This window comes from Pecten maximus, chromosome 2 (genome assembly GCF_902652985.1).
Source record: "Pecten maximus chromosome 2, xPecMax1.1, whole genome shotgun sequence".
Taxonomy (NCBI): domain Eukaryota; kingdom Metazoa; phylum Mollusca; class Bivalvia; order Pectinida; family Pectinidae; genus Pecten; species Pecten maximus.
The window spans coordinates 43,400,191-43,420,980 of NC_047016.1; the positions used below are offsets into that span (position 1 = coordinate 43,400,191).

Consider the following 20,790-nt stretch of genomic DNA (forward strand, 5'->3'; position numbering starts at 1 on the left):
GCTAATCACCTCTGTCTATCTAGAAATACCAAATAATGCCAGGGGGATACCCCCGTAACCCCCTCACCCTTAACAGGGGGCATTCTGTAGGAAGTCCTAGGTCCTTCCGTCGGACCTTTTGTCCGACCGGGCTTCCACTTTCATTTAGGTCTGGCTACGCGCCTGAATATGTTTGGTTTATCTAGTTAATGGCAACAGAAATTAATGAAAATATCATTAAAATGAACATCTGAGATTTATTGAAAAAAGTTTATAGGCCTACCCAGAGACCTATATTAATTTAGTATATAAGTCTCTGGCCTACCGTAAGATTATATTTAATCATCTACAGTACATGTAGCCTAGTATAATTAAATTTTGCGAACTCATTTATGGCCATCCTCCTACACAATCGTTGTTATTTTATGCTGATAAATCGGCGTCAATTATTAATTTAACATTTAGGGCATAAACTTTGACAGGCCCGCAGATAAGAAAACCGACTTTGGAAGTCTTTGTCGAGGCTTGTAAAATAGTAAAATAAAATCATTATAGGTCCCTCATAACTTCGCTATACTATAGAGTAGTCTCCCTTTATTATAAGTCTCTAAACGTGAAAAACAAGAAAAGCCTATAATGGGGTGGATAGCGATGTTTACTTCACATCGTCTGCATTAAATTTTCAACGTCTCATCGATTTTTGCTTCCTTACTTCGCTAAGTCACGGAAATCATGCATTCTTAGGGAAGAAGTTCCGTTCGGTGTAGGATAGGATCTTCCGAGTTCGGCTTGGTATAGGGCCATGCTAATTATCGTTTGGCGCGGATGAATAACATCAACGATGAAAATATATGAAACGAACTGTTTTCATGCTTTTATCCCTGTATGAAGTTGTTGGATACATCGTGACTGACAGTTTCACCAGCTGGCATTACTTACATTGGAGATGTAACATAAACGAGCTGTCAAGGAAGTAAGATAACCGATATTGAGGTAAGTTCGTATTATTAAAACTTGATTTTTTACAGGTAATGAACTGAACTGCCCAAATCTACCACGATCGGCGTACACTACTGTAACATCAACAACACGATAACGCATTAGCTTACCTACATGTAGCAGGCGTGTGTGAGTAATAAAATGATAATTTGTATATATTGAATATATTTAATTGTTTAACATGGCAATATGTACTTGTGCTAAGTTGTGGTCAAATAAAAAACATGTTTTAATACTATAAGGTATTCACATTGTTTGTCAATCAGCAATAACTTCTTGGGGGCTTTTATTATTAGACTAATTTTCAGAAATCAAGTGTTAATTCCTCATGCCAATGATCAGGTGCAAGTATAACAAACCCTTTTCATACTTTTAATTTGTCCACTCCACCACTGCAAATACCCCAAAACTAGGGAATTTAACTGTACATATGTAGTTCATTGGAGCTTTAATCATATTTGTGATGATTGTCAAATCAATTAACATAGCTTACTGCTTGATAGTGTCCAAAATGATAAAACATAAGTTCTTCAGTTATCAATTATAGGCCAAGGATCATATATATGTAACAGTTTGATTTTCCCTACAACCAATTCAAAGCATCAATGACTAAAAAGTTGCTCACGGCACCAATTCTGTAATAGGAGAGGAGAAAATGTAGTGGCCAGACTGGGGTTCAAACCCGGACCTCCAAACACTAGCCGGATGCTCTACCAATTGAGCTACTATACCTGATCACTGATAATAAAATAATATTTGGCCAGTAGTAGGCTGCACAGTATATTGTAAAGGTAGAGAGTATATGATCACCTAGCCCGAGTTTCCTCTGGCCCTGATATCATGTTTGGTAGTACTGTACACCAGATATGGTGTCAGGGCCAGAGGAATCTCGGGCTAACAGTCACCAAATACGTACTACATGTAGTTCAAATATGTAGCTCAGACTAGCGGGAATTTCCTTTTAGCCTTTAGCTAGTAGTAGAATGTTTGCCTCGAGAGCGAAAAGATCACCCGGCGTGGGCAGGGTATTTTTCATTTCTCATTCCTATTACAAATTTGGTGCCAGTGACTACTCCAAGAAAAAACTATAGGAGATTGAGAGGCTTCCTTGGAGATAAACAACCTAGGTTGTGGTTATCTTTGGGGGCGAAGACTTTGTGCAGGATCCAGGGAGTAGTGTAAAAGTAGAAAGTTTAAAGTCACCTTAATAACTTAGACTAGCAGGAATTTCCTTTTAGCCTCAAGTGTTAGGATATTTGCCTTGAGAGGGAAAGGTCGCTAGTTCGAAGCCCGGCATGGGCAGGGTATTTTTCATTACTCCTTCCTGTTACATTAAGGGTTATGATTTTTTTTTTTGCAAATGAGCTCTGACCTTGACCTATCTTGAAGGTCACAATAAGCTGCCATTGCAGTAATATTTGACTGGTTACATGTTTTGATAAAGGCTGTTAAAATATTTAACAACTTCTTCTCATGAACCAAAAGGCTCAGGATAATGATGTTGGGGACAAACAGTGGCAAGCTGGAATAATGATGTTGAGGACAAACAGTAGCAAGCTGGAAAAAAGGGCTAACAAGTTTATAAAATGAATGACCTTGACTTATACTTTTAAGGTCACAGCTGAAATGTACATAATATAAACTTTTCATCAATGCTTCTTATAACCAAGCTTGCTTGGAATACATGTACAGTCTGCCAATAGAGTGTGTTGAAATGAATGGCCTGGTAATGGCCTACATTCAAAATAGCAGAAAGTAATGCTTCAGATACATGTAGTTTGTTCAATACTAACATTTCAGGTTTGTGATATTCTTAGATAACAGTTGCTTTAAAGATAGGGATTTGAGTTCCACATCCAAAATCTTTTAAGATACATTTCTTTGTATATGACCTTTTAAAAGGTCATGAACTTTGTTCAAAAGTTACAGTACAGGTAATCATTGTTTCATCTAGATTTTGCTTTACACCGTGAAAACCTTTTATATAGCTATGAATAAAATAAATTTTATTTTAGTTATATATATAGTATATGTTCTGACTTTTTCAGAGAGGGGTCACTGCTGTCACTATGGACAAGGTACTATTACTGTTGACATTTGTTATCGCAAGTCAAGTTTCTGCAGAAATTGGTAAGTCTAGGAATCTGCTGTTATTACGAGTCAAGTGTCTGTGCAGAAAATCTGTAGATTAGTACATGTCATGTTTCTGCAGAAATCATCATTAAGTTCTGTTAGATTTTTTCTGTTGATTTCAGAACATCATTTCCAGAATTATGATTAGTTTCGATATAAACTTGGTACCATACTTAAGATTTGATTGAATCCCACAGGGATAGCAGGCCTCCAGGTCTCAAACATCCGAGTCCCAAAAATCTCTGAATCATCCACAAATTATTTAAGCAATAAATTTATGATACAAAGTTTAAATTTCACAATTCAAATCCAAAAAAAGCTTTTCTAAATTGTGAAGTGTTTACTTAAAAACTAAATTTTAGTATCAATTATAATATCTAAATTATATTTAATGGTTTCCAATTGAAAATTATTAGTACCTTTTAGGAGTATAACAGATTACTGTATTTAAAATTTTCACAACTTCAAGAGAAAACATAAGTGAAAAGTATTGATATACGTACTGAGTGCTTAATTAAAAGAAGGAAAAATTGTCTGTGTCGAAAATTCCTTTATTATGTAGTACACCTGGTAAATTTTTGTTGACAGATCTGTTACCTAATGTGTATTTGATTAAAAACCATAGTGTATATACAACAAATGTGAAGGAAAACTACCGCTTAATTTTGTAATGGTCTTCATATCATGTCAGGGGCCATAATAACTTGGTCGATTAGAGCGCTAGCCACATAATCTCAGATGAAGGTCCGAGAATTGTGGTTCGACCTTCCCTACCCATGGCAGTTTGTTTTTCTTGGGAAGCTTAGAAATGGACTGGTCTGTGTTGTCGTGGTTTTGTCCTTGGGCAGGACACTTTGCCCTAATTCCTTTGTATGGCTGGCAATATTGCGAGGGGCAATGTTGTTCAGCGAGGTAGTCACTAACTACTACAAGGAGACCCTGTCTTAAAATGACCCTAGCCATTCATAAGGCAATAAACCCAGCAAACAAACAAACTGTCATGTCAAGTCATCTGATCAATGCTGTGAAAGTATCATTCTGATTGATCAGTAGACTCAATACCAAAACTTCTGTCATAACTATAGTTAAAAGATAGGTAAGCATTGACTCCGAAGTTTTTTTTATCAAATAGAAAATTTCTTATATTTCATAGGTAAAAATATAATAAAAAGTAAGGAGCATTATTATAATTGTATCATTAGCTCACCGGTTATGAGTAACCGAGAGCTAGTGCTGTCACCCCAGCGTCGGCGTCCCACCCCAAAACTCTAAAGTTTTTGGGATCAGTTTTTGGAAAGCTTCTAAGTCCAAAAGTATACACCTCACACCCTTCTCATTTGGTTTATACCTTCATTGGAGGTCTAGGAGTATTGTTATGGCAAAGTCATGCAGAAAAATTTGTGATTTTTTCTCATTTTACCATTTTGTGAACGTTTTTAGCACCAAAAGTCCACTTTAAAGTTTTTGGGATCAGTTTTTGGGAAGCTCCTTAGTCCAAAAGTATACACCTTACACCCTTCTAATATGGTTATACATTCATTAGAGGTCTAGGAGTAATGTTATGGCAAAATCATGCAGAAAAAATTGTGATTTTTTCGCATTTTACCATTTTGTGAACTTAACTTTTTTAGCACCAAAATCCACTTTAAAGTTTTTGGGGTAATTCCAAAATTATGTTCTCACACCCTTCTAATTTGGTTTATGCATTCATTAGTCCAGGAGTGATGTTATATCAAAATCATGCAAAAAAAAATTGTGATTTATTTTGGCATTTTACCATTTAGTGGACTTATTTTTTGGGCACAAAAACCCTCTTTAAAGATTTTCGGGGTAAGTTGTGGAAAGCTTGTAAGTCCACAACTTTCTTATTTGGTTTATACATACATTAGTGGTCTAGGAGCGATATTATGTGACGTACAATTTCAAAATGACATGCTTATACATACATAAGAAATAAATGCATAGTGTGATTGCTGCCGCCGATGAGCTTTGAAATCATTGATTGCACTTGTTAATGAATTGCTCATATCTGCAATAAAATTTAAAAAAATTATGTTTTTAATTTCTATTTCGTATTTAATTTTCTATTTCTAATGGAATATAATATCAGGATAACATTATTTAATGATCAGGTTTTCAAAACTCAAACACCTTTATCTTATAAAATCATGGAAAAAATATTGAAAGATTAATTTTGCAGTTCTTCAGAATATTAATGTTCTATTTTCAGTTTTCACAGTTTTACCATCCAGTAAAGCAGTCGTGTTCGGAAATGACTTGACTCTGGACTGTGATGCACATGATACAGCTGATCCAACAAAGAAGCTGGCTTTCTATTGGTTTTTTAACTCTGTATCTAGTCCCCCGGGGTCTTCCATCTTTACAAATCACTCCCTGCTGGTTCAGGACTTGAGTGAAACACAAATTGGAAACTATACCTGTGGAGTGATGTCTGATGATTTGAAAACTGTTCTGGCAATCTCTCCCCCAGCGGTCATCATTCATGCTTGTAAGTAAAGTCATTCTCATTGTTTGCATGAGGAAAGAAAAGTCTGAAATCATTTCCTGCCTGTAAATGTGTATACAGGGTTGTATTGATGGGATAGGTTTGGAGGAGCATAGGTAGGTATGGTTTCTGGGTTCAGTAGAACATTTTTAGTCTGGACTCCTGGTTTGTGTGTACAGTGAAGCTCAGCGATTCAGACTTGACAGTTTGGTTTGGTTGTAACTATGTCAGACTTGACGCATTGGTTTGGGTGTAACCATGTCAGACTTGACAGTTTGGTTTGGTTGTAACCATGTCAGACTTGACACTTTGGTTTGGTACAGTAGAACTATGTTGGACTTGACACTTTGGTTTGGTACAGTAGAACCCTGTTGGATTTGACACTTTGGTTTGGTACAGTAGAACCCTGTTGGATTTGACACTTTGGTTTGGGTGCAACCATGTCAGACTTGACACTTTGGTTGGTTGTACAGTACAACTATGTTGGATTTGACACTTTGGTTTGGTTTTACAGTAGAACTATGTTGAATTTGACACTTCGGTTTGTGTGTACAGTAGAACCCTGTTGGACTTGACACTTTAATTGGTGTGTACAGTAGAACCCTGTTGGATTTGACACTTTGGTTTGGTTGTACAATAGAACCCTGTTGGACTTGACACTTTGATTGGTGTGTACAGTAGAACCCTGTTGGATTTGACACTTTGGTTTGTATGTACAATAGAACCCTGTTGGACTTGACACTTTGATTGGTGTGTACAGTAGAACCCTGTTGGTTTTGACACTTTGGTTTGTATGTACAATAGAACCCTGTTGGACTTGACACTTTGATTGGTGTGTACAGTAGAACCCTAGCTGTTGGATTTGACACTTTGGTTTGGTTGTACAATAGAACCCTGTTGGACTTGACACTTTGATTGGTGTGTACAGTAGAACCCTGTTGGATTTGACACTTTGGTTTGGTTGTACAATAGAACCCTGTGTTAATATTAGCTGTGTTACTGTTATGAGCGTCTGTGTAGATTAGACATATCCTCACGTTATCAGTAGTTAATTAGTGGAATTCAGGGTTATTGTTTTGTCACAGAGACTGAAGATGTCAGTGTCCTCTCTCAAGGAAACACTAATCAATCACCGGTTGTGATCTAATTAATGTTTGTCTCTCAGATGGATTTCTGTTGTAAGTCATAGAAAAAAATTCATTACAGAAATATCAGCGACATCGTAGATATATCTGTGGTTTTTTAATATAGAACTACAGGTTGTGTTCTTCTATGGCGTAATTTCCTTAGAGATGGATGTATCCTGTAGTTATTGTTGATAGATCAGCATAGGAAGGTAATTTATAAATAAATCACAGTTATAGCGAGTTGATTAATACAAATAATGCCTGTCCGAAAATGATATGAAAATATGGTCTTTTTCACACTGTTATACTGTATAGCACAATGAATTTGAAATATAGCTGTGGTATATTGGCCAGTATGGCAGTAAAAGGAATTCTATAACGCTAGTGTAGTTAATTGTTCTAAACACCTGATACATGATGGCAGTGGAAAAATAATATTCTATCTTGTAGGAATACATTAAAATCAAACAATATTTATTTGTGTGGTGACGCGTTATCCTTCTGAATCTGTCAATCAGGATATAATTAGTTTGTGGTGACGCGTTATCCTGATACAATAAGTGTGCGATGGCATCTCTTTGATACAATTTGCGAGTATTCATTTATATTCTCCAAGGAAACCTAGCTGTTAGCCAAATTGCAAGCTATACATATATATAGTAAGTCCTTTTTATGATTGATGGATAATAATATCTTTTATAAATGGCATGTGACTATCATTATCTTAAATAGACATACCAACATATATCTTTGAATATACTGTTTTATAAAAATGATGTGCCTGAATTAAATCTGTTATCAAATAAAATCTATTACGTTTGAGGTTGCAGAAATGATGTTGTGGTATATATGTAATGAATCATGTTGTAACTGCTAAAGGCCCATCAGGATTATGATGGCAGAAAAGGTCATACATGGCCCCAGATGTGGTCGAGAATAATGGATAAAAAACTGTTAGTCAAGAAACACACGAATCAAGGTAGATCACATAGACGGCTGTAACACACAATGTTACAAACAAACATGGACACACCCTGGTATTCCGTCATCGGGTCAATGTCTACACTCACACGTCTAATGAACTTGTCATTAAATATTAACTGGTATATGTCCCTGCCCATATGTTTGTATCGCCTGTACAAACTAACCTGGACTCATTACCTGAGTCGGAATGCGCTTTGGGCATACTCGGCACACAGGTGTAAGATTTTATGTGTTGCTAATTAGATTTAGAAGTAATCAATCCAGTCAGGTACACGTACCTGTATCTTCAGGCAGAACCTACAAAATAAGCATCAACCTGGTGTTTGTATTAATTCTTATAAAAATGCCGTCCCTTATTATTTGCAGGTTATATATAATTTAATCAATTTTTGTTGGAGTACATAATTTTGATGATGTTTATCTTTATTCAACTTTTTTGTAATTAATTCTGATTTGTATAAGTTTGACATATTTACTTGCTTAATTATTGCAACAAGATGATTCTGACCCAGTAACCTTTCCAAAAAAGTGAAAAACACTTGATTTTTAACTTTTTTTATGACTTTGATGATCATATACCGGTATGGTCTGTGGCCTTAACTTGATTATTAATATGACCTTGAGATTTGACTTACACATTATATATATGTCACTTTTACCTTCCTTTGGTTCCTGTATTATATGAGCTATACACATAGTCTATAATTATGATGTGTCACTTCAAATTCCTCATATGGGAATGGTGACAACTTTCACTTCACATATAATAATTATAAAGTACTAGATGTCAGATATATTTTACCCTGTCACTACAGTACAGTGATGACAAATCAGATCCCATCAGTAAATTTGATTGGATACATGTATTAATTACTTCCCTAGATATAGCTGAGCTTGCCTGTGTGGCTGTGGGCCAGCCAGCTGTCCCCTATATTAGAGTACCTCTGTGCTGATGTCTAGTTTCCACAGGCACTCAGCTGAAATCTGTTTTTACATTAATGTACCTTGAACATCAATAATTCTACACCTACAGAATGTAATTCTCATAAAATGTTCAATTGTTCACTTATTCAATAAACTAGTGTCATAATATAGATAATTCCTCAGGCATATAAATATGTTAAAATAAATGTCCGTACATGTAGCATACATGTATATACAAATTAACACTCCTGATTTAATTTATACCCAGATATAAACCATTTCTTATTTATGAATTAGTATCTAGGTAGTGTTTCTATAGAAGATCCGTTACCATGGTGATAACCACCTGCTGATTCTCCCATGTTTCATTAACAATCAAGTTTGACCAATTATCTCTGTTCCCATACAATTTACGGCCTCAACCTATAGTGACTGTATCTGAAACATATACATACCCTGGTCTCTCTGTCCAACTCAAAGATTAAGATTAACTACAGTGTATGCAACATTTTCCATTGTGATGCATTGGCTAGGGGATATTTTAAATTTATGTACTAAATGATCGAATGTCATAAATATGTCCTCGCTCTATCAACTTCATGAATGATCCGGACTATCTTGAAACTTCATACACTTACTCAAAATCGACATCCCTTGTATGAGTTTGCATTTCAGTCTGATGACCTGGGGTCAATTAAAGGTCAATCAAAGGCATCTGAAAATGTCCTGACACTTAATTAATTCATACACTGTAACTGACAACGAAGTAATATCTCTTGTAGGATTTCAACTTTCAATAACTGCATGGTGTCTAAAATTAAGGTCACTGTTACTACAGGTATGGACAAATAGATCAAAATTGTTTTAAGCCAGATGGAGGACATAAAGTTAAAAAAAAAAAATGTAAAAGGGAAAAAAAATCCAGCTTATGGCATGACACAGCAGGCATCTGTCGTCCGGTTTTTATAGTCTGTCTGTCAACTTTTTCTAAAAATAGCTACTTGTTGTGAATGACTCAGTGGATTTTGATGAAATTTGATCTGCTGATGCATCCTTGGGTAAAAGGGAAACAATTTTGTATGTAACCTTGGTAAATACTAGCCGCAATATACCGCTCGGATAGAGAGATCTTCTCTTTAGCTCGATCGGTTGAGTGTAAGACTAGTAAACCAGAGGTCCCAGGTTCGATCCCTAGAGGAGGCAGTGATTTAAATTTAATTTATCAATCACTCTGTTACATTGGCGCCCCATAGGGACTCGGGACTGATACTCATCGCTGCTTGCGAAAGCATCGCTGTTACCCTGGAAACTCGAGGACGAGTTCTTTCCTGGAGGGGGAGTATGTAACCCTGGTAAATACTAGCCGCAATATACCGCTCGGCTAGAGAGATCTTCTCTTTAGCTCGATCAGTTGAGCGTAAGACTAGTATGCCAGAGGTCCCCGGGTGAAATGAAACCAATTTGGTATACCTGGTAAATGGTGGATTTGGCCCCGAACTTTAGGACTGAGGGACGGGGCTCAATAAAAAAAATCCTTTTTTTTCTGGTGGAATGAAAGGTTTTGGTCTGAAGTATCCTTGGGTGAATGGGAACCAATTTTGTACAAATGGTTGGTCTTGCCCCACCAGGGGCCTGAGGTGTTGGGCTTAATACCTAGGATACATACAGCAAATTCTCTAAAATATTTCTTCCTCTGTACAAATGAAGAAATGGTTCCCCTGAAATACGGACCCTCTGGGTCCTGTTGAATTAAAACTTCTGAATCAATTTTCTGAAGGTTGGTGTTACATCAGTATAACGTGTATGTTATATTTTTTCTATACTGCAGTGAGATACACTGTATATCAGTCATTCCTGATAATTCATATCTCAATATGAATTAATTAATGAGAGTCACATGTATACTGATTACCGGTATATAATCAGTTTCAAAAGATACACATAATGTAGTTGTCTGAATGATGTTAAAAATGAACAGATATTGATTGCCATCAAAATGAGTCAAAACAAGATAATAACTTGATGTGGATATGAATTTATCAGTTTGTTTGTTTTTGAAACTTACAGCCTAATAGAATTCCTACTAGCGTATGCATGATCAGTTCGTAGCAGAAATTGTATACAATGTAACTGATCAATTGGTTGTTAGTGTGTAGGCTTGCGACTGCCAAGGGAGCAATCCTTGAGAGGCTGCCATATCATTAGTTATAGATCTAAAGCCAAAAAGCTCCAAGTGGCTACACACCAAAATTCTTCCATTGATAAGATCGGAAAACTATTTACCTGGTTGGTAGATAAAAGTTCTAATTAAAGTCTTCAGTATTTTCATGCTATATATTTAATATATAATTGCTCACATGCTTTTGATGGTTCCAGATGTGACTCCGATAGATCGTTGTGTATAAACTTATGTTGTGTATATAAACTTTCAGTGTTTTCGTAGTTGCTATGGCCAGGAATATGAATACAACAAATATTGTTGTATGTATTATTGTTATATGGCCATGGGCTTGAACCACAAAAGTTTGTACAAACGAAAGAATTAATAATTATTATAATAAATAAAAATGATTAAACCATGAAAGAAAGTACATACTTACATTTTATGTTAAAATTTAATTAAACATATCAGACTATGCCCTTTGAGAGTACCATCTTTTATATACCGATACACAGGTTTCCCTTTGTCAAAATTACAAAATGAAACATTCTCAATTTTTCAACATGCGAATTGGGTCCCAGCTATGATGTCATGAAAATCCCCTTAACGGTTTGAGAATATTACTGGTATGAACAAACAGCAAGGTAGGCCCCATCTTATATTCCAGGATCATTATTTCTCAAAAAAATTGTTCCCACTCAAATTTTGTACACTTAATTATTATAGGATCCTAATAAGCAATTAATCATATCAGTGTGAAGCATTAACTTATCCAGTATATTGTGGTCAAGGTAAAATTGAGGTCAGAGATACAGTATCAATTAATTTCCTTCAATATTTACTATTACATACCTATGGCGTGCAGTATATGTTAATGATAAAAAATGATCATCCATAGCAATTTTGAATAGGCAATTTTAATTAATCAGAAATTTATGAAAGTGTTTGTAAATCTTTGACTAATTCATGTATTTTTGTAATGTTACTAAACCAAGAAGTAGTTAATCTTATATCTTACCCATATCATCATGATTCATTTGTACAAGCGATTGAGACTGAAATATATTAACAAGTGTTAAATGCTTTGTTTGTGTTCAAGAAAGGCTTAGACATGCAATAAATGCATTTGAGATGTATAAATATTCTACAAATTTTTAAAGGACAATTCTGTGCTAAATTTAGAAAACCGATGGTAATAGATAATCAATCAATTTTGAGTTTACGATCATCAATTTTGGAAGTGAAACCAGTCGATTCGCATCACTTGTGGTATACATGGTATATATAGATTTGATGATATGATGCCAGAAGATTTCTGAGATCTTGATTCGGATCAATACAGAATTGAAACAGTAATTCCATAATAAAGAATTAATTCAAATTTCTTTAATTTTTAACGAACCCTGTAATTCAAAATTTCTTTGATTTTTAACGAACCTTGTAATTCAAAATTTCTTTAATTTTTAACGAACCCTGTAATGCAAAATTTCTTTAATTTTTAACGAACCCTGTAATTCAGTAAATTGATGATAATGATGAAAAAGAATCATTTATGGTACCGTAGTTGAATACACTTAATGCATTTAACAGAAATAAGCGATTTGATGTCGGCATAACCTAAAAATATTGTCTTGTTTAGATTTGCCACAATTGTAAATCATTCAAAATTTTTATTTGTGTTTCACTACAGTCATCCGGACGTTTCTTACGAATCCAACATCCCTGAGTGTGACAGAAGGGGAAGTTATTGAGCTGGAGTGTGTCACAGGTATGTATAGAATATTGGTGGAGGTTCACATCGAGTCCATCATAGCAGCTATAGCTACATGTAACTGGGGAAACGTCAGTTCATCGTTCTTTACCAGTATTGATCCTTGAAAATGATTGGTCATTTGCCAAGTGCTAACGCTTGCCTTTCACCTAGGCAACCGGGGTTGGATTCCCTGATCAGACATGAAAAGGTATGGGGTCACCTGCATGACCACAGGTTTTTACCCGGTTTCTCTCGTTTCCTCGCTCCCACATTAAGATCCCTCGTGCATTTTATTCCAGGCTAATTACGAGCATTATTAATATGAGTTCATATAACTTTTTTTGTAATTGTTGTTAAATAGATAATGTTTACAATCCTTGAATAAGATATAGGATGGCTGTAATATTTGTTAGGTTTACGTGTATTGTATCCTTATTAGCTCACCTTTGTCCTTACGCCATACACTGTGGCATCCATCGTTTGTTGTCATCTGTCCATTGTCTGTCGTCTGCCCGTACGTCGACAATTTCTTTTTTCTTTTTCTTAACCAATGAATGAAATTTAACTTATTTTGACTGGAAGCATCCCCAGATGATAGGGTTTCAAAATTGTACAAATGTCGGGACTGAGGGGCGGTACCTTGTACAAATGTCGGGACTGAGGGGCGGTACCTTGTACAAATGTCGGGACTGAGGGGCGGTACCTTGTACAAATGTCGGGACTGAGGGGCGGTACCAAAAGAGACAATTTGAATTGGCTGTAACAATACTGGTACTTGTTTCCAGGTGAAAGTGCCCCTGCTCCTATTGTCACATGGGAGAAGAATGGCAGACAGTTCTTTGAAGGCGATCAGTTCACGTCAGTGTTTGGGATGTCGAGTATCCCCGGAGTTATCTCCCAGTATGCCATGAAGCTTGTGATCCAGACAACATCATATGACTCCGGAGAGTACAACTGTGTGGCTCGGAATACAGCTCTGGGTGTGGAGGTCAGGTCCCTGAAGGTCAACCTACTTGTAGAAGGTGAGTGTATACAGCTCTGGGTGTGGAGGTCAGGTCCCTGAAGGTCAACCTACTTGTAGAAGGTGAGTGTATACAGCTATGGGTGTGGAGGTCAGGTCACTGAAGGTCAACCTACTCAACCTACTTGTAGAAGGTTAGTATATACAGCTATTTGTGTGGGGGTCAGGTCACTGAAGGTCAACCTACTTGTAGAAGGTTAGTATATACAGTTGTGGGTGTGGGGGTCAGGTCACTGAAGGTCAACCTACTTGTAGAAGGTTAGTATATACACCTATTTGTGTGATGATCAGGTCATTGAAGGTCAACCTACTTGTAGAAGGTGAGTGTATACAGTTGTAAGTGGGGGTCAGGTCCCTGAAGGTCAACCTATTTGGAGAAGGTTAGACCTACTGGTATATAGAACATACATATGTAAATGTACCTTAATGATTTGTGTGCAGGATCAAAGCATGAATATATGATGAAGAAAGGAAATTAAAACAAAAACAAAAACTATTCTAGGAAATAATCTTGTTTTAAGTAATTAATTGATTATTTTTGTTAAAATTATTGATTCTTAATAAGTTTTTTCAAGACCAAAAACTGATTATGATATTTTTCTCCTCTTTGCCTGAAATTGTTATTAACTTGAAAGTTAAACCTGGTATGTCAGGTGTATGCTACTCTCTTATTGTGTAATTATACATATGATATATTTGCAGGAAATAGTTCAGGGTAATTGATTACATAAAACTATTAAGACAAAAGTATGAAATGTTAATTGAACGTCCATAATAAAAAATTAAGTTTTATGATGAACTACAAAATTTTTACAATCATGTGTAAAATTTCAAGGAGTAGTAGTGTGCAGCCAGCCGGGATCAAACCCGCGACCCTCGGCTTACTGGTCCGCCGCTCTACCGACTGAGCTGAAGGGAAATTCCCCCTAGCCAGAAGCTAGAAGGCGACCATACAACTATGTACAGTATTTACAGTTAAAACCCAGCCTGCTACACTACTCCCTCCTTCAAACGTGTTCGCCCCCGAACACACCAACCCAGGTTCTCTCTCCAAGGAAGCCTCTTGCTTTCACTTGGAGTGGTCTGCGGCACCAATGTAAAAGTTCAAGGAGTAGTAGTGTGCAGTCAGCCGGGATCGAACCCACGACCCTCGGCTTACTGGTCCGCAGCTCTACCAACTGAGCTAAAGGGAAATTCCCCCTAGCCGGAAGCTAGAAGGCGACCATACAACTATGTACAGTACATGTATTTACAGTTAAAACCCGGCCTGCTACACATGTATATAAGATTTAATTGTATATTGTTTGATAACATGATTACTGTCAGAGATTGAATATTGCATTTAAGGCTGATAAATTGAGTTTGGAAATAGTAAATTGGTAACGATAAAACAAATTTTTCTTTTCCAGCCCTAGAGAAAGCACCATATGTAGACAGCTCGCTGTATGTACAGACTGTCATAGCCCCTCGGGACCAGCCCCTTCAGTTGGTCTGTCCAGTTAGGGGCTACCCCATCCCACACATCACTTGGGAGTACAATGGAGCCCCTTTTATCAGCACCGACTATTCCCAACTATTTCCCAATGGCAGTATATTCATTGTGAACCTCGAGGAGAAAAACGATGGGCCGTACATGTGTGAAGGAGTCAATTATTTAGGGAGTGTGAAGTCAGGCATGATCAATGTCAGAACGGCCTGTGAGTATACTACTACTGTTAATACAAAGTATATGGTCAGTTATAATGTTATATAAGATATTCATGTGTTCCCTGGCCATTAGTGATGGGAATCGGTTTCACTTTCAGGATTGATAATCGGAAACTCAAATTCGAACGATTATCAATTACAATCGGTTTCCTAAAGATAGCAAAGAATTGGCTTTTTGTAGAAAGTTTATACATCTCAAGTACATTTATGACATGCTTGTGTTAGCCATTGTTATCAATGTCTTTCATACTGAACACAAACAAAACATTAAATGTTTGTAAATACGTTTAAATCTCCTTATATTGCTAAAATATAAGACCAACATATCTTAGACTATTTCTTGGTTTTGTAACATTACAAAAATACGTGAAAACGAAGATTTACACACCAATCCAGACTTATTTTTTATTTATTATTTTCGATCATTGGCCCATTAGCACTACTGGCTATATTTTGGTTTTGAAGCATGGACCAGTGATTTTTATAATATATATAAGAATTGATAAGAAATGAAAAATCTCCTGTCTGTACTTAGTCTCCAACTAGCAAGTTCTCACACTCTAAGCTGACAATCTATTTTAGGCTAAAGGGAAACTCCCACCAATCTCCAAATTTACACTTTCTGTAACTTCCTGTAGTGCCTGTCCATCTGTCCAGTTCGTATTGTAATCTTTTGTTTATGAGGAGATCAGTCCTCCATTTTTCAACCAATCTCTTTGAAACTTGGTAGGCTTTATAAAAATGGTGTATGTAGTGGTCTTTCCAAGAACAGCATTTTGATTTGACTATTTTTGCAGAAGTTATTGCCCTCTACGCTATTCAGTATTTACAGTACTAGTATAAAAACAATTTGATTTACCAGAAATATTTCCAGAGATCACTTCAGACATTTTCAATCAATCACTTTGAAACTTGATATACTGTATAATCATAATATGTAGTTGTGTTTCCCTGAATGGCATTTCGATTTGATTTTTTTCGCAAAAGTTATTGCCCTTTGTTTATTTCAGTATATCCAGAGATGACTACTATTCGAGGTCATAACATTCTTAACATTAATTTGAAAATTTGAAATTGAAATTCAAAACCAATAAAAAGTATCTACTTGTTATCAACTTAAGAAATAATTAACGATGATTCGTGTATTGTTGCAGGATATACAAGAAATAATTAACGATGATTCGTGTATTGTTGCAGGATATACAACGAGGACGAGGATATTTTGCAATTAAATTAATAACAAAGGTCGCAGGCCTGAGTTATTAAATAAAATTGCAAAATATCCGAGTCCGAGTTGTATATCCTGCAACAATACACGAGTCCATGTTGATTATTTCTATTCTACCATGTAAATGTACTGTTTAGTTCTGAGATCTACCTCTTTCTATTAGAAAAACGGCAAAGAAACCCCGGGAAAACCTTGTAATTTATTTCTTGAGTATTGCATTATTTTGTTGATAATTTTAAAAATATATATTATTTTACAGGCACTACTGACAGTACAACAATAAAATATAAATTTCTTTACAGGCACTACAGTACAACAATCAAGAACATCTATCATATGTCATTGATTTTGATAAAAAAAAAAAAAAAAAAGGCGGCCTTCGTAGGATTCGAACTTGTGTCGTGATAAAAAATACAGGAGAGACTAACCCATTAGCCCACTCTGCTACAGTAACCATATTATTGATGGGTGAATATTAGATACATAAGTTAACATGGTAACAGCCGTGTCTCATGAGCGTGTATTATTGACACGAGCGTGTATTATTGGAAAATAATACATGGTTTTATACCAATCAAAACTGACGTTGCATGGCAAACATGGAAGAATTAAGATTTTAAGCAGATCGAAATAAGTACACAATAAAACCAATATCTTATTTCATTTCTGTTCAGTTATTGGTTTGGAGTTTGTGAGCGAGCCATACCGAGTATTCACCATCGCGGGCCAGTCTCAAACCTTGCCTTGTAGTCCACCACGGAGCTATCCACTTGCTACAGTCAGCTGGTATAAAAACAACAAGCCAGTTGTTTATCGGACAGGACAACAGGCATTGTTTATTGTTGACCCAGCCAATAATGTTTGGGATCTCTTCTTCGCTGAAGTCCAGAAACCAGATGAGGGAGAGTACTTCTGTGTGGCATCTAATAACTACTCGGTACCAACAACGAGGACATCCAGTACAGCCGTGATGAGTGTGGGAGGTAGGGCTTCACTATACAATGTATATCGACACTGCATTTTGAAATTCTTGATATCATTATTTCCATGTTGTAGTTACTGTACATATACTTATAATGTATGGTATGTATCTTATAGGGACCAAAGAACTATTGTGCATATTGCTCAGTAGAGAGAACAGGGAATCTCCGATCCTGTATTGACATATAGAACCATCTCTAAAAATAGATCAGGGAATCTCCTGTATTGACAAAGAACTATCTCTAAAAATAGAACAGGGAATCTCCTGTATTGACAAAAAACCATCTCCAAAAAAAGAACAGGGAATCTCATGTATTGACAAAACCATCTCTAAAAATAGAACAGGCAATCTCCTGTAAATAGAACAGGGAATCTCGCAAACAATCCTTGTTACTGTTACTTCTACAGAAGTACTTTTTGGATCTTCTAGATTGACACATTATCATTATTAAATTCAAAGATTAAAGATCATATAGACAACACCGAAGAGCTGGTCAAGAATAATAAACAGTCTTTATTTACAACATGAATTTACAACATGACATTTCTGTTGCTATGACAATGTTTCCCTCTGTCCAGGTGCTCCAATCTTCCTTCAGCCTCCAATTGGTGTTACAGCCATTAAAGGAGAGGGTGTTGCCCTGACTTGTATGGTTAATGGTGACCCCTTCCCCGAGATCCGCTGGCTACAAGACCGCATCGATGTTGTCCCAAACAGCCAGGTCACTTTTACGTAAGTACAGACTTACATAAGGGGTGTGTTGAGAGTCCATAGAATGATAAACTAACGATTATTCACTCCATAGATTTTAGGCATTAAAACATATGTTTCCTTATGAAGACAATACATTTTAAGCATAATCATGGTAAAATCACTGATCGTTTTCACAGGTTGTCTAAATTAAAATGTCTTAAAGCATTATTAGTTATGTACACGTACCTACAGAATTGTATATATGTAATAACCAGGCATCTGTCAGTGAATTTCTGATGAATATGACAAAGGTTGTGACTATATATAGGAACAAGGTTTTAGAGTTTTGATTAATTAAACTGCAGCCAATTAGAATTATGCGCTTTGTTTTTTACACATAGCCTTACGTGATAGATGGAAATAATCTTGTTGGGAAAAAAAGTTAAATTTTACAGTTTGGACCATCTCCATATTGTTACAGCATATTCATATTGTTTGGATAATGTGTACTTGAATGCGTTTAATTTATTTTTATTTCCAGACGTAATTACCAGGAGATGCACATAGCAGATATCAACAAGGCCTTTGAAGGCACATACACCTGTCGGGCCAGTAACAGCTACGGAGTCAGGGAGACTGATGCCTATGTCAGAGTCTTAGGTAGAGATATAGTTCTCTCAGATACCTTAGGAATCATTCTGGTTATAACATCAGGGAAGTGTCGGTTTGGATCAGAAGGGGCAGAAACTTCCAAACAACTTCCTCTGAGGAATTAGTGTTACCTAGAATCATATCAGCATAATTATGTTGCAACATGTTTAAAACTGAGATGGGCGGACAAATTATGGACCTGACATATCATAGAATAGGTATTACGTACCTTAATTTTCTGTGTATTGACCATAGGCTATATGATTTAAAACATTAAAAAATGCCTTCTGTAGGAACAGGGGCTTAGCACGATTTTATAAATGATGGTCCATATATATATATATCTATTATAGTGACTATAATACATATATATATGATCTATCATTTATAAAATCATGCCAATTAAGCACCTGTGTCTGCAGGCCATCTGATGAAGCAGGCTATCTGCCAAATGTTTTCCTAAAAACAACAAAACTGCATCATATATTAATTATATAATACTTGTCAAATCCAAATTAGCTTTTGTCTTACCAGGTGTAGGACCAGGTGGTGACATTACTGTTTTACGTTTGAGTATGTGACACATTTTCCTGTGTGTGGACATATCAAGTTTATGTTTATTAACACTATTTACATGTCAGAGCAATTTAGGTACAGGTAAACGATGAGAGCTATACGATACAGAGGGGGATACTTCCTCTAGCTGTAGTAGTGAACTGGTACTTCTTAGCAGATAGCTATATATAGTCCATGGGCAAAAATTACCAGACTTTTAATTTTAAAACCATAAGTTTGAGCGGCCAATCTTAATGGTATGGGCAATACACAGGAAATTGCAGTAGCTATAATTATACATCTTGTTCTATGACTCATAAACTCTACTGACTAATTATAAGTAAAGGTAACTTGGCAAGCATCAGATTTCTAATACTTTTATTGGTAAATATCTTTGACTGACATTCAAGTTTGTTCGACCTTTCTTAAGACCCACAAAGGACATCTGTAGATAATAACCATCAAGCTAGCATTATATATATAACATTATGATTAGCACTAGTTGCCTATTTGGTTTTGGGCAGATGATTGAAGGACACCATGAGGTTCTTTACGTTAATCTCACATTTAAAACAAGTCATAGAATGACAAAATGATATTAATAGAACATTTATTTTGTCTTCAAATTAAGATTAAAGTAGCATTTTAATACCCTATTTAATTGGTTTTAATTTTATATTATTAACATAGTCATGAATAAAAAGAATATTATATTACTTCTTTTACAGTTCCAGTTGTAATTGTCAATCCAGTGGCTAACATTACAGCCAAGGCAGCGTCAGAGGTCAAGGTATCCTGTGGTGTTTATGGTGACCCCAAACCTACTGTGGTTTGGTACAAAGGTAACATTCTAAATCTTTTGTTCTAAAAAGAACTATTTAGTTACTTCATATTTATATTAAGAAAAAAACTTTAAACTAGAGGTACAGTGTTCAGGATGGCATGCGCTCGCGAAAGCGCTTGCATGACAATAATTTGGCGATCCTGAATGGTAAAGTGCGCTTGCACATGCACTCCAATGGGGTCCCTTGCAGTTGCACATGATGAAGTGTTTGTGTTCTTTTTCCAGTGACAAAATCATTTATAGTGCATGATTGTCATTATTTATTAACAGTACTTCCTTCTTACCGGAATGACAGTGGCAACTGATTTTGTCGGTCACAAAAAACGCATATGATAATCTCCTGCATTGCTTTTCAAAGTCAGTTTCTCCATGTTCATTGGACACCATCTTGGATTTTCTGGCAAACAGCTCAGTGACCATGGGTTGGCATACATGTGCTTATGAACGCTCACGCGTGCATGTCTGTTCAGCAACAAGCGCTCGCTTACGCCCACAAGTAGTCGCCATCCTGAACAAGCCTCTGTGCAGGTTTGAGGAAGGAAT

At 36.1% G+C, this 20,790-nt stretch overlaps 1 protein-coding gene across 1 annotated transcript in view; it reads left to right on the plus strand.

The window, feature by feature from the left end:
• The first annotated feature begins 623 nt into the window (after positions 1-623).
• LOC117322174 (hemicentin-1-like) overlaps positions 624-20,790 on the plus strand; it is a 46,527-nt gene continuing 26,360 nt past the window's right edge. The window contains 10 exon segments of the mRNA XM_033876949.1: positions 624-972; positions 3,027-3,108; positions 5,342-5,620; positions 12,504-12,581; positions 13,352-13,588; positions 14,997-15,284; positions 17,197-17,505; positions 18,083-18,236; positions 18,739-18,857; positions 20,132-20,245. Of these exon segments, the coding sequence (XP_033732840.1) occupies positions 3,048-3,108; positions 5,342-5,620; positions 12,504-12,581; positions 13,352-13,588; positions 14,997-15,284; positions 17,197-17,505; positions 18,083-18,236; positions 18,739-18,857; positions 20,132-20,245 (1,639 nt within the window). The 5' untranslated portion in view covers positions 624-972; positions 3,027-3,047.